Genomic DNA, 14,409 nt, shown 5'->3' with positions numbered 1-14,409 from the left:
GTCCTCTGCTCAACAAAAAAGCAGTCCAAAGAGTTCCTGCAAGTCCTCTGAAGAACATCTATGCGGGGATGAGTAATGGTGGCCGTCTTAGGACGGGTGGACTCCCAACTCCCAGAATTCCCCAGCCAGCAGGAATGGCTGGCTCAGGAATTCTGGGAGTTGGAAGTCCACCCGTCCTAAGAGGGCCACCATTTCCCCACCTCTGACCTACAGCTTAGCCTAGCTTAGCAGGCCAATTCTAAAGCCCGCAGGACATCCTACATTCCTGACTGGCTTCCGTGTCGACGACATCTCGGCCAGGTTCCAACGGGGGGAAAAATAATAATAATAATAATAATAAGGTATTGCTTTTATTGCCAAGTGTGGTGTAGAGCGTAATTCACTCCTCTTCCTGAATTCTCCCAGGTTTCCTCGGGCAGAGGTTGAGCGGTGAGTAGAACGCCCGAGACTTCTGGAAGGGTCTCCTTCCTTCCTTCCTTCCTTCTCAGGAGTGAGTAGTCGTCCTTCCGAGCAGTTCTTTGTTCTGGTGAAGGGGTAAGGCCTGCCTTCAGCCCTCCTGGAAAGGAGAAACGTGGCCCTTCTCCGCTAGTACCAGTTCAGTTGGGCTCTTCGGCCGCGAAAGCTTAAAGGTTGGAGAAGCCGCCGTGGAGTCCCGGTGGGAATCCGCAGCCACGGCGTGGCTGGACTTCGACCCGCCGTCCTCTTCTCCAGGAAGCTTCTCCCCCCACCCGTCCCCCAAAGCTGCTAGTTGACCAAGACGTAGCCTCCGTGTTGCGGGTCGACCGTCTCCATCATTTCACAATCCAAGAGCCCAGGCAACTGAGCAAGGTTTAAGGTGTCATAGCTGGACTGAGACCCAGGAAGTTCCGAGCCCCTCTGGACGTTGGTCATGGCTACGCCGCTCTGCTGGGTAGGATCCAGGGGATACGGAGGCTGGCTGGCATAATCTAGCTCTGGCGAGAGACCAAGGGGCCCCTCGCAAGTCTGGTAGGGGTACGGCTGCTGGGGCGGGACCTGCGGGGAGCCGTGGAGGGCGGGAGGAGGTTGTGGGCTGAGCTGCAGCTTCTGATACTGGCTGAGGAAAGGGTCGTATTGCATGTCTTCGGCCGACGGCGGCTCCATGACGGGACTCAAGGGCTGCACCAGGCTGAACTGGGGAGGGGGAGGAGGGGGAGGGGGAGGAGGCGGGGGGCTCCTCGTGGCAAGGGAGGGGCAGCTGGCTGGATCGGGAGTAGGTGCTCTCGGCGATCTGCATCTGGTTGAAGTAGGTCTGCAGCTGGGATTGCTTCTGGAGGAAGAGGTGCTTCTGATACAACCTAAATCGAGAGGGGGAGAGGGCCGGTTAGCCTGCTTTCCCAGAAGCCGTGTGTGTGTGTGCGTGTGTGTGTGTGTCTCCAACCGGGGCAACTTTGAAGGCTTGTGGACTTCAACTCCCAGAATTCTCCAGCCCAGATTGGCCAGAGAATTCTGTTACCTGATGATCGGGAGCTCTGTACTGAGTGATTGAGGCTGGGATGACGGTCGGGATTCCGACAGTCACCCCCCCATTTAAATCGTGAGCCTCAAGCCAAATTTCCAAACCTTCCAAAGGATTTATTGGGAGTTAACATGTCCGGCGCTGCCTGGGTACAGCCGACTCTGAGACACATCATTCATTGTCACCCTTGACCTTGGAGTTTTCCCTCCACCCTCTGAGTGTACCATAATTCATATTCTCCAATGGGACACAGCCGTAGCCCAGAGTCATCAATCTCTGGCTCTCCAGTTAGAATTTTGCCCGACAGAAACTTCAGTCACCTAGTTACTATCTCTGAAAACATTTATGGAATGCGGTTTCGGTTTTGCAAGCTGCCGTGTTGCTCCCCCTTTCTCCCTTTCTGTTGGCACCTCTAAAAAGACCCTAGAGATATTTGATGAGTTGACAATTACTTTTTTTCCCAGCACCAAAGGGAGTCTTTTTGTGTGTGTGTGTGTGTGTGTGTGATTCTATTTCCAGGGGAAGAACCCACTGTTAAGGTGGGCTGTATCCTCCCGAAGTTTCAACTGCTTCTCCAGTCTTTGCCAGTGGAGCTTGCTGGGATGCCGACCCTTCCCCGAGCGCGGGGCTCACCTGTGCTCCTGCAGCTGCTGTTCCAGGCTCCGAGGTATCTCCTTGCAAAACATCTGGCAGGCATGCTGGGCTTTGGAAAGCAGGCTGGGCTTCTGGAAGGAGACGGGGAAGAAGAAGAGAGAGAGCTTTGGGCCTCGTTGCAAATGCTGCCCTTTCGAAGCTGCCCTCGGAAAGGCTCGACGGGTCAGGTGGGAGGCTGAACTTTCTGGGCTGGGTCTAAGACTCCCTGCCCCCCGCCCCCAGCCTTCCTACCTGAGGAGGAGGCAATGTCTTTGCAGAGAAGGCGCAGCCCCTCCCCTCCTGCCCCTCCCCACTTTAGAAGGGTGGGCAGCCTCTTCCAATGAACAGCTCCTTCCCGTTGACTTCAAGGCTTTCCAGGAAGGGCAACATACCTGAAGCCGGTGTTGCAAATACTGCGTTTCTAAGCTCTGGCGCCTGGATAGCAACGGGGGATGGAGGCTGCTGGGGAAGGTGGAAGCTGCCTCCTGAGACAAGGATGCCTCTTCCTGGAGAGAGAAAGTGGGGGGGGAGAAGAACACCTTATCAGCCAAATGATCTCCCTGGGGTTTGGAGCAAGAGGTGAGCTCAGAAAGGTGCTACGATGCTGGACAACTGGCCAGACTCTTTGGGAATGGGGAAAAAAACATCTAATTCAAAGTAATTCCACCCTCCACCATCACCACCACCAAACATTCAGCCTGTATATCTGTCATACAGAGAAGGGAACGGCAAAAAGTCCAAGCAGAGGTTTTGGCCATCCAGAAGAACTCCAGATCCTCTAGACTGGGAGGAATGGCACCAGATAGCAGTGTCATGGCCTCGTTAGAGTCAGACTCTGAGGGGGAGGAGGAACAGTCGACAGGGCGTGGAGGTATGGCTCCGGAGGTTGTGGAGGAGGCTGGGGAAGGGCAGAGGCTGGCCGGGCAGTCAGAGGAGGACCCAGGCCCATCCCCTCTCCATCCTAGGGCACACAGGGAGGAACAGAGAAGGAAGCAACTTGGCTTACGAGAGAGGAAGCGGCCATGATCCCCCTCATTGGTGGCAGCTGGGGAGACTAGTATGTACGAGAGGTGGTTACAACACAGCGTTGCCAGAAGCAAAGCGTGTGTTCTTTTGGGCTGAAGTTATCTTGGTTGGCGTCCTTCCAACAGACTGTGCCTTGTCATCTCCTTGAAGTTGGTAATTACTTCTCCTGGTCTGTTGTGGAAATTCCTTCATTGTAGTTTGCTTTAGTTTTTTATTTCACCTCTATCTGCTCATTAACTTTGGACTGTATTGTTTTTTTGAAGACTATTTTTGAATAAGTTTTATCTCCAACTGAGAATTATTGAGCAGTGGGGCCAAGTTAGAGGCATTAAAGGACATTTATTTACGTTTTGGATTTTGTTACATTTGTCTTACACTCCAGGTTATCACAGCAGACAGTGCCACATTTCATGCCTAGATGAATCAAACCCCTGTGCTCGATGTGCTGCAGTTTCCATCATCCCTTCGTATCTACACCTATCTAAGCCGCCTCCCCGATCCCAAATATTCAGACTTTCAGAAGCTGCTGGTGAGAGGGGCCCTAAGATATCTTCACTCCTCCCAAGGTAGCTTCAGGAACAGGCTGGCTTATAATGTAGGAGCTCAGGGGCTCCAAGGGACTGTATATTTAATTTTGCATGTATTGACAGCTGCAAGGATTGTATTTGCACAACACTGGAAAAATGAGAACAACCCATCAGATGAGGATGTAATTCAGAAAACACTAGACTGTGCGGAGATGGATTGGTTGACATTAAAAATAAAAGCTAAAGAAGACACAGAATATTACTTAACATGGAATAGATTTTACGAGTAGCTAGAGATAATAGGTACAAATTAGGTGAAGAAAGATTTTTGTTATGTAAGAATTAAATACAAAGAGGGTTGACGATTAGAAACATGTTGATATAATTAACAGAACTATAAATAAGCTAATACAAAGAAATTTAGTTAAAATTATTCTGTTACACTATCTTTTTTCTTACTAGTATATATGTTGATATTTCTGTTTTTTTCTTTTGCTTTTTTGTAAATGATACGCCCTGGCAATGCACTGTATTCAAAATGTTTATGAATAAAAATAAAACATATATTTAAAAAAAAAAGAGAGAGAGAGAGCGAGCTCAGGGGCTCCAGACAGTACCGACCCAGAATGATGCAATTCCTCTCTAAGGACATACCTGATGGGAACCACCCTCAAGGTCATGCAGGTGAGGAGAAGTGGATTCCAGAGAAGGTTCATCTTCTGACCTCATCTGGTCATACAACAACTGGACTTTGTTCAGCTCCAGGATGCCTTTGGTTCTGGCCAAGTTCTGAAGGTGTTGCCTGAACGCGACAATTCCTGTGGAAAAGTTTAAAGAGCAGAGTGTCTGTGGAGATCGTCAGTCATCCAAGTTTGTCCCAAAGGGGCTTTTGTTTCAAGAGGCAACCGGACTTCCTTGTTTTTTCTTTGAAGGTGTTTCTCTTCTCATCCAAGAAGCTTCTTCAGCTCCGACTGGATGGTGGGGAAAGGAAGGATTTATGCTCCTTGCAGACAGCTGGTCATTTGCATCCTTTTAGAGAGCAGTTGAGGCCACTTGGAGGACCCTCAACAGAGGGGGAAGGGTATGACCGTCCACAACACAGTTCTTTCTGCAATTCCAAGATGGCTCCACGCCCATTTGCACCACTTAGCTGACCCTGTGGACACAGACGAACCTCCAAGTGGCCTCAACCACTCTCTAAAAGAATGCAAATGATCAGCTGGTCTGCAAGGAATGTAAGTCCTTCCCCACCATCCAGTCAGAGCTGAAGCAAGTTCTTGGATGAGAAACGAAATGTCTTCGAAAGAAAAATAAGGAAGTCAACTTGCCTCTTGAGTAAAGAGCGGAGCAATTCCAAGTGGTTTAAAGATTCTTTCGCAAGCAAGTCGCGGCGACCGACTTCTGAATTCTCTCTTGGTTCCAGCTGCAAGCTTGCAAGAGCCGATCCCAATCCCCCTTTGGCCAAGCCAACCCATTGCGCCCCCCCCCAAACTCCTGCAGCCAATGGCAACGAGGCTTCGGCCACCGAAGACCGCCTCTCCCTCTGACGCCCCTTAATCCAGAGCAGGTACCTTGCGTCAGGGACGTGTCCGATGCCCTGCGCCCCTCTCGAAAGCTGACCGGGGACCGATTCTGGGCTTCCCGCTTGTGGGCCACCAGTGCCTGCATGGCTGGGTTAGGCGGCCTCAGGCCAATGAAAGGGGGGGTCAACCTCGGAGCTGGCAGGTTGGCCAGAACCATTTCCTTCAAGGAGGAGGTGTCTTCCAGGAAGTTTAAATCCCTCTGGATCGACCCCATGTTGTATTCCGAGTCAACGCTGCTCAAAGATTGGTTCGCGTCCACGGAGAAGACTTTTCCTTCGGGACCCGAGAACCACAAGGAAGAAGAATTAGCCACGATCCCACCGGGAGCGTTGTTATCTAAAGTCCTAGAAGGGCCACAGGTCACTTGGTGGGGCCTACAAGAAGGGCTTTTCCTCAGGATTGGTTTCGCTTGCAAGCGACTTTTGACTTTACAGACCGCGGACAAAGTTTCCCCCTCTAAGGTTTCCCGCTCTAACGCAGGGCTCTCCAACCTTGGTCTGAAGCTCCGATTCTCCAGCCCAAAACCCTCAGACCCCATTTCGTACCTGGGCCTGGCATGGCTAAGAGCGGGTTGGTCACTTCGGCCAAGGTATGTCGCCTCTTCCCACTGCGAGATCCTTGCAGCGCCGCGAAGGCCTGGGCAGGATCCGTTTCAGTTTCCCCTTCGGCCTCGATCCCTTCATCGATGGACGTTTCCATCATGCTGGTCGGGAGGGACTGGCACCCCTTCCTTACCATCATTGGGGGAACCGGATCCAGCAGGCATCCATTCACCTAATCAGAAGGACAAAGGAAACCGGAGGGAGAGGGTTTGAAGGCAGCAGCTCACACGCAAGCTACTCCTTTAGTGACGAGATGATATCCCTAAAAGCCGTTCATTGAGTGAACGGCACTGAAAAATTGAACTTATGAGAAATCCTTGCACTTGTGACAAGCAAAGCACCTCCCGGGGTCATGTGAGGAAAAACAGGGTGAAGAGTTGATTTAAAAGAGCCAGAATGGTGCAGTGGTGAGAACGCGGCATTGCAGGTGAGCTCTGCCCACTGCCAGCAGTTTGATTCTGACAGACTCGAAGTTGACTCAGGCTTCCCTCCTTCTGAGGTTGGTAAAATGAGGGCCCAGATTGTTTGGGGGCCAGAGGCTGACTCTATAAACCGCTTAGAGAGGGCTGGAAAGCACTGTGAAGCGGTATATAACTCTAAGGTCTATTGCTATTTTCTTTCTTTCTTTCTTTCTTTCTTTCTTTCTTTCTTTCTTTCTTTCTTTCTTTCTTTCTTTCTTTCTTTCTTTCTTTCTTTCTTTCTTTCCTTCCTTCCTTCCTTCCTTCCTTCCTTCCTTTCCTTTCCTTTCCTTTCCTTTCCTTTCCTTTCCCTTCCTTCCTTCTCAGTGGTTAGAATGCAGTATTGCAAGCTAACTCTGTCCACTGCCACCAGTTCGATCCTGACTGGCTCAAGGTTGACTCAGCCTCCCGTTCCTTCTGAGGTGGGTAAAATGAGAACCCAGATTGTTTGGGGGCAAAAGGCTGTAAACCGCTCAGAGAGGATGATATAAAGCATTAGGAAACAGCGTAGAAGTCGACTTGCTGTTGCTACTGCTAGATCAGCGTTTCTTCACCTTAGCAAGTTTAAGATGGATGGACTTCAACTCCCAGAATTCCCCAGCCAGCAAGGGGGTCACCCTGAAAGGGGGTTTCTCATACCCCGCGTGCTCTTTTCACAAGAGAGTCTTCCCCCTCTCTCCAGCTTGCTGGGGGTCTCTTCAGCCCCCATCCTAAGCCCAAGCTCACCGGAGCAGCCGGATCTTTGCATCACCATGTTGTCCTTGCCCCTAAGAGCCAGCCCCTTTCCTGGGGAGGGGGAGGGGCTGGAATGCAGCCACAAGAAGCAAAAGGGAACCCAAGCATCATGGCCCACAGTCCCCCTGCAGAGCGAAAAGGCGAGGCGCCCTTACTTTGGGGGTGTCGATTCTCTCTTCCTCCATGAAAGCCGTCTCCGCCTGGCAGACGGACCTGGAGAAGGAGAAGGCCTCGGCGGTCGGTGGGAGGCCAGGAGACCTTCGGAGCCGAACGTTGGGACTGTGCAAGTTTACAGGAGCGACAGATGCCTGCGAAGGGCGAGAGAAAAGGACGGTGGTCAAAGGAGGATTCCAGCAGAAGCCAAAGGAAACCGGCAAGTTCAAGGATGTTAGGACGAAAAGCGGGGAAAGTGAATAGAATGGAGGTGAGTGAAAGAGAGGAGAGGGGAGAGGAGAGGAGAAGGAGGAGAGAAGAAAGAAGGAGAGGAGAGAGAGGAGAGGAGAGAGAAGGAGAAGAGAGGAGGAGAGGAAAGAGGAGGAGAGGAGAGGAGGAAGAGAGAAGGAGGAGAGGAGAAAGAAGGAGGAGAGAGAGGAGAGGAGAGGAGGAGAGGAGAGAGAAGGAGAAGAGAAGAGAGGAGGAGAGGAAAGGAGGAGAGGAGAGGAGGAAGAAAAAAGAGAGAAGGAGGAGAGGAGAAAGAAGGAGGAGAGAGAGGAGAGGAGAAGAGGAGAGGAGAGTTGGAAGGGATTTGTAGGTTATGTAGTCCAACAACCCACCCACCCACCCCCACGCCCAAGCAGGAGACCCTACATCACTTCTGACAAATGGAACTCCAGTCTCTTCTTGAAAGCTTCCAGTGATGAAGCTCCCACAACTTCCAAAGGCAACTTCTGTTCCATGGGTTGGTTGTTCTCACTGTCAGAAAGTTTCTCCTTATTTCCAGGTTGAATCTCTCCTTGTTCAGTTTCCACCCATTATTCCTTCTCTGGCCTTCGGGTGCTTTAGAAAATAGCTTGACCCCTTCCTCCTCCTCTCTGTGGCAGCCCCTCAAATACTGGAAGACTGCCATCCTGTCTCCCCTGGTCCTTCTCTTCCCTAGACTAGCCAGGCCCAGTTCCTGCAGCTGTTCATAGCATGTTTCAGCCTCCAGTCCCCTCATCAACCTGGTTGCTCTTCTCTGCACTCTTTCTAGAGTCTCAACTTGACTTAAACGGCAACAAGGAAGACAGAAGAGGTCAAAGTGCAGCAAGCAACTTCTCCCAATCTCACAACTTGAGACTTCCCTACTGACTCTAGGCAGAAGGAACCAGGAAGGCTACCCCAAGGGCTAACATCCATCAACATATAAGGAAGGGCAGTTATTTGTCCCCTGGAATGGAGTGGGGCCAAAAAGGGGAACCAGGAGATATTCATCAGCCAGCTGTCAAAACAAGTTCAGGACAGATTGGGAGCTTCTGGGTGGTTTACATTTAATCAACATTATTCAGATTTGGTTGTGTCTGAAGTCAACGGGAAGAACTCCTTAGGTCCGAGATCCAGTTTTTTTTTCCAAACTTGGCAACATTAAGATGGGTGGGCTTCAAACTCCCAGAATTCCCCAGCCATCTTAAAAGTTGCAGAGGTTGAGAAATACTTCCTGAGATGGCGCCCTTCTCTCTAAACAAGCGGCCGGCTTGGCAATACAGGATTTCCTGCCCGTTTCCAGAAACACGTAGCACTGGGTGACAAGGACTTTTGTGGCAGGTTTAGTTAAAATGGGACTACCGGGAGGTCTGAATAACCGGTGGTGGCACGGTGTACTGACTGGAATTTACTGAGGAGAGCTTTCCAGGAAGACCATCCTTCCGCGTTCTGGGTCGTCCAACCGCTCTTCCGCGTTCTAGATCGTCCAACCGCTCTAGAACGGAGCCCGGGCGTTTATTGGGTTTTTTTTTACCTTAGCGACCGTTTGTTCGGCGATGGTGCTGGGTCGCCGCTGGCGAGAGTCTAACCGCTGATCGATGGGGAAGCTACTGCGGTGGGACTTCAGCCTCTCCACCAGCAGGTAGTAGATAGCAGCGAAGTGGTTGTAGCTCTTATCCTGCAGGGACTGAGAAGGAAACAAGGACCCAAGCGTTACACGTCAGGGCATCGCTTCTTCCCCCAGCGTCCTTCGCGGGCATCAGATCCTGCCCCGAGGCCTTGCCCCCGCACCTCCCGGGCATAGCGCAGAGTTCCCCTGAATCAGGGTGCGCTCCTCAAGTTACAACCATTCATTTAGTGAGCATTCGAAGTTCCAGTGGCACTGGAAATAAGTGACTTGGGACTGGTTTCACCTTCTCATCCAAGAAGCTTCATCGGCTCTGACTTGGATGGTGGGGAAATGGAAGGACTGATATTCCTTGCAAGATAGCTGGTCATTTGCCTCCTTTTAGGGGGTCGTTGAGGCCACTTGGAGGTTTATCGGTGTCCTCAGGGCCGAACTGAGTGGTGTTCCTGGAGCCTGCAATCAATCCTTCTATTCCCCAATATCCTGTGAGAGATGAAAAAGCTTCTCGAATGAGAAGCGAAATCTCTTCAAAGAAAAAAATATCCAAGTAAGACCAGTTACTTCCTGAAAAAGCACCTTTGGGACAACCATGACCTGGATGACTGAGAATCTCCACAGACTTTTAGCGATACAATTTGAACTCCTTTTGAATGGTGTGGGAGTAAGAGTGGATTTCCAGAGGGAAAAAATTACAGACTACAAGAACCATTTGCACCACTCAGTTCAGCCCTGAGGACACAGATAAACCTCCAAGCGGCCTCAACCGCCCTCCAAAAGGATGCAAACGACCAGCAGCCTGCAAGGAGTACAAATCCTTCCCTTCCCCGCCATCCTGTCGGAGGTGAAGAAGCTTCTTTGGGTGAGAAGCCAAACACCTTCAAAAGAAAAAGAAAAAAACCCCCCAAGAAACTCCAGTTACCTCCTGGGGAAAAAAAAAGCAGGCACCTTTGGGAGAACCGAATGGCCCGGAGGACAGAGAATCTCGGCAGACTTTGACCTGCAGTGAACCCCAATCATATTTCAGCCTCATGGGGGACAATGGACTCTTGCACCCTGTGGCCATTTGAGGCTTTTAAGAGCAAAACAAGACACCCTTTTTGCAAAGGGGAGCTGAGCTCAACACCCCTCCGACCTCAGGCCTTCTGATCCCTGCAAAAGCGAAACCCAACTCCAGCTGGGTCTTTCCCAATTCCAAGGCCCGGAGGGAAAGTGCGAAGCTGCAAAGCTCAAAGTTTCGTTGACGTACATCCTCCCCCCTGCCCCCCTCCAGCCCCCTGCTGCAGTTGCTGGCAGGAAGCCTTAATATTGCAGGCTCCACACCAGCTAAAAATATCGGCCGCTCTCAGGAAGTGATCGCAGGGAGTCCGTGGGGAGCAGTCGGGAGCGTTTATTTCTGGAAAGAAGCTTGGTTTGGAATCTCAGCCCGGAGACCGAAAATAAAAAAGGAGACTCTCTGCACGTTTCTTAAGCAGACGGTCAGTTCTCGGGCCGGGCAGAAGCTTCGATACGGAAACAGAACAAAACAAAAAAAAACAAAAAAAGTGGCTTTGGATTTCCTGTGTTCCTTCCGACTTGTAATTTCCCCAAATTTCCTTGGAGCCAACCGACAACAACCGAATTCCCTTGTCCTCTGGATGCTAAGCTCGGACGTGGAAATCGGAGGACGTGGAAGTTTTAAGAAGCCTTTTTAAGCACGAGGGATGTAAACGTTCCTGGAATAATGAGAACCGGCCCTTTTGAAAGGAAGAAAATACCGATTCGGGCTGCCCAGAGGGAATTTCCAAAAGTTGCGCTTAAGGGCAAAAAAAAAACCAACAATCCAGGAAACAAAAGTACCTATTTTTTCCCCTCTTCCAATATATATTCCCCTCACCAAGAAATTGCACAATAACATAGAAGCAACAATGGAAACAATCCCTCTTCCCTGATATTTTGGAGACCTAAGATATAGATAAAGGTCAAGGTTCCCCTCGCACATCCGTGGCAGTCGTTTCCGGCTCTAGGGGGCGCTGCTCGTCTCCGTTGCAAAGCCGAAGAAGAGCCGGCGCTGTCCGAAGACGTCTCCGTGGTCATGTGGCCGACAGGACTAAACGCCTTCGAAGGCGCACGGAGCGCTGTTCCCTTCCCACCAAAGGTGGTCCTTGTTTTCTTACTTCCATTTTTTACATGCTTTCGAACTGCTAGGTTGGCAGAAACTGGGACAAGTAACGGGAGCTCGCTCTGTTAGGCGGCACTGGGGATTCGAACTGCCGACCTTCCTGATCGACAAGCTCAGCGTCTTAGCCCCTGAGCCACCGCCTCCCTCTAAAATATAGATAACCTGGATTAAATCATCTCTCCGTGCTGGAGGCGGTTTTTACCTCAATGGTCTTTTGCTGGTCAATTCCCAGGCTGTGCATCAACCTCAGGACCTGCTCGTTGTATTCTCCGATGGGAGGCCCGTTCTCCTGCCCCTGGGAATAGAGAGTGGGTCTTTGGACCGGAACCTCTATCAGCATCCACTTGTGCTCCTTAATCTGAGCAATGCTGAGTCTCTTGGATGGATCCAGAACCAGCATCCTCCGGATGAGATGCTCGCACTCTGCGTGGGCCCCAGAAACAAAAAAGAAGAAGAGTTGGATACAGGAAGGGGAGAAGGCTTGGTATAGAACAGAACAGTGATGGTGAGCCTTTTCGGCACTACGCGCGTACGTGCGCACCAGAGCGCCAGAAACCAAAAGACTAGCTGGCTGGCACGCGCATGGCTGGTTTTTGTCCATTTTTGTCCGTTCTTTGGGCTGTTTTCAGGCCATTTTTCAGGTTTTTATCTATTCTATTCTATTAATTCTAGTTCTGTTCTATTCTATTCCTATTCTACTTATTCTTCTATTTCTATATTTCTTTTATTTTATTTTATCTTTTATTATCTCTTTTCTTTTCTCTTTCCTTTTCTCTTTCCTTTCCTTTCCTTCTCTTCTCTTTTCTATTCTACTTCCAGTTCTGTTCTGCTCTGTTCTATTCCTACCCTACTCTATATTCTGTTCTGTTGTTCTATTCCTATTCTACTTATTCTTCTCTATCCTATTCTGTTCTAGTTCTGCTCTGTTCTATTCCTACTCTACTCAACTCTATATTCTGTTCTCTTCTATCTAAAATAGGCAATGCATAGCTTAGATGCCAATTCAGTTATTGCTGAAGATAAAAATCAACATGAATGGAGTGGCTTTCCTTTGCACAAAATACAAAATCTACTTCTCCCACAGGTGCACAATTAGGGGGGGAAAGCCAAAGTAGAGCTTTGAATAATAATCGGGAGAAAATGAACGTCAACACAGGGTTTTCTACCTGGACTGAGCCATTCATTCCTGGGGCAGTTCAGTATAACACCCTGGCTGCTTTCGATGACATTTCCACCCCTGGGCTTATAGCCACAGACAGGCTGACCATGAATCACAGCTTGTTTATGTCAGAATGGAGTTACGGGAGACCTCACCCCCTCCCTGGCTTTGCGGATGAGCCCCCCCCCGCTCCCCAGCTCTTCTAAGGCTGGGCCTTGCCCGAAGGCCCGTCCTGTGTGAATAGGGAGACAGGAGGAAGCTGTCAGAGGTCAACGTCGCCCTACAGCTGCCTTTTAAGCCACAGATTATGTCCATGTCCAATTTCAGGGCCTTCTTGGCAGCTCTGCCCTTTGTGAGGATGGACACAACTGGGGTCTCCCAGTGCAAATTCTGTCTGTTTTGGCCAAACATCCAAAGGCCAATGTCTGTCTGTCTCTGTCTCTCTGTGTATGTGTCTCTCTCTCTGCCTCCTTCTCTGTCTTTGCCTCCCTCCCTCTCTCTCTCTTTCTCCCCGTTTTGTCTCTCTGTGTGTGAGTGTCTGTGTGTGTGTCTGTCTCTCTTTCTGTGTGTGTGTGTCTCTCTCTCTCCCACCCTCCCTCTCTCTCTCTGGGACTTCCTGTCCCTTCCCGTCTCCATCACCCACAGCAGATGGGGGTCTGCGGGGAACGGAGGCGGAAAGACCCCCGAAAGGAAAGGTGGCTGTACCTTCAGACATGAAATAGGGGATGCGGAACCTCCCTTCCAAAACTCTCTGCCGCAGGATGGGGAGGGTCGGTCCGTCGAAGGGCAATGCTCCACAAACCAAGACGTAAAGGACCACGCCCAGGCTCTGCGAAAGAGGAGTGGGGGGGGGGGATCTCAGATCTGGGGACACAAGGGGCCTTCACCGACACCCTGCTCCAAAGATAGCGGTCATCGTTTCATGATTCCTCCCTCCCTCCCACTTTCCACCCTCGTTCCCATTCCCATCTCCTTCCTTTCTTCCCCTCTCCCGCTCCTATCTCTTTCCTTTCCTTTCCTCTTCCTTCCTTTCCTCCCTCCCATTTTTCCTTCCCTCCCTCCCTCTCCCTCCTATTCCCATCTCCTCTCTTCCTTCGCTCCCCCCATCTTTTGCCTTTCCTTTACTCTTCCTTCCTTCCTTCCCTCACATTTTTCCTTTTCTTCCCTCCCTATTTCCATCTCCTTCCTTCCTTTCCTCTCTCCTTCCTTCCTTTCCTCTCTCCTTCCTTCCCCCTCCCCCCATCTTTTGCCTTTCCTTTACTCTTCCTTCCTTTCCTCCCTACCTCTTTCCACCCTCCTTCCCATTCCCATCTCCTTCCTTTCTTCCCCTCTCCCGCTCCTATATCTTTCCTTTCCTTTACTCTTCCTTCCTTTCCTCCCTCCCATTTTTCCTTCCCTCCCTCTCCCTCCTATTCCCATCTCCTTCCTTCCTTCCTTCCTTCCTTCCTTCCTTCCTTCCTTCCTTCCTTCCTTCCTTCCTTCCTTCCTTCCTTCCTTCCTTCCATCTTTTGCCTTTCCTTTACTCTTCCTTCCCTTCCTCTCCTTTCTTCCTCTCCCTCCCATTCCCAATTCCTTCCTTCCTTCCTCCCTCCCCAATTCTGCAACCCCAGGCCGAGCGCTTCTCTGACCTGCTCTGGTTCGCATCAGAGCCTCCATGAGGGAGCGAACCTCGACCGGTTTTGTCAGCCAAGCCCGCCCCGCCCCACCGATCTCCGTGCTCTCCGGCACATTCTTCCCTTCTGGGATCCACAGGCAGGATGTTTTCCTTAGCAGCCGGGCCAAGTCAACAGCTCCTGCCATCAATCCCCGTTGTTTTGGCACGTTTGCGGAGAGCGCCGAGGGGCCGTCCTCAGCCCTTGGGGGGGTCTTTGGGGTGTGCCCGGGGTTCTTCGTTTGGGGGGGCGAGGGGCAGGGAATACGGGGCCGGGGGGCGCTGCTCCTCGCTGCAGAGCCTCCCGGATGAAATGGGCTCCCTTGTTCGGGGGGGAGGGAGGGAGGGAGGGGGGGCCGGAGAGGATGGCGCTG

The 14,409-nt window shown here is 51.1% G+C and overlaps 1 protein-coding gene across 1 annotated transcript in view; it reads right to left on the bottom strand.

The window, feature by feature from the left end:
• Window positions 1-331: 331 nt before the first annotated feature.
• The window catches only part of SIK2 (salt inducible kinase 2), a 58,176-nt gene continuing 44,098 nt past the window's right edge, over window positions 332-14,409 (bottom strand). The window contains 11 exon segments of the mRNA XM_087939218.1: window positions 332-1,191; window positions 1,193-1,316; window positions 2,111-2,202; window positions 2,503-2,616; window positions 4,318-4,481; window positions 5,235-5,519; window positions 5,792-6,020; window positions 7,197-7,349; window positions 8,975-9,127; window positions 11,428-11,648; window positions 13,090-13,213. Coding sequence (XP_087795344.1) covers window positions 745-1,191; window positions 1,193-1,316; window positions 2,111-2,202; window positions 2,503-2,616; window positions 4,318-4,481; window positions 5,235-5,519; window positions 5,792-6,020; window positions 7,197-7,349; window positions 8,975-9,127; window positions 11,428-11,648; window positions 13,090-13,213 — 2,106 coding nt within the window. The 3' untranslated portion in view covers window positions 332-744.

Source organism: Pseudonaja textilis, chromosome 9 (genome assembly GCF_049901715.1).
Source record: "Pseudonaja textilis isolate UNSWEBS1 chromosome 9, rPseTex1.2, whole genome shotgun sequence".
Classification (NCBI taxonomy): Eukaryota; Metazoa; Chordata; class Lepidosauria; order Squamata; family Elapidae; genus Pseudonaja; species Pseudonaja textilis.
Note: the sequence above shows the minus strand (reverse complement) of the source record. Positions and strands in the feature narration are given on the sequence as shown.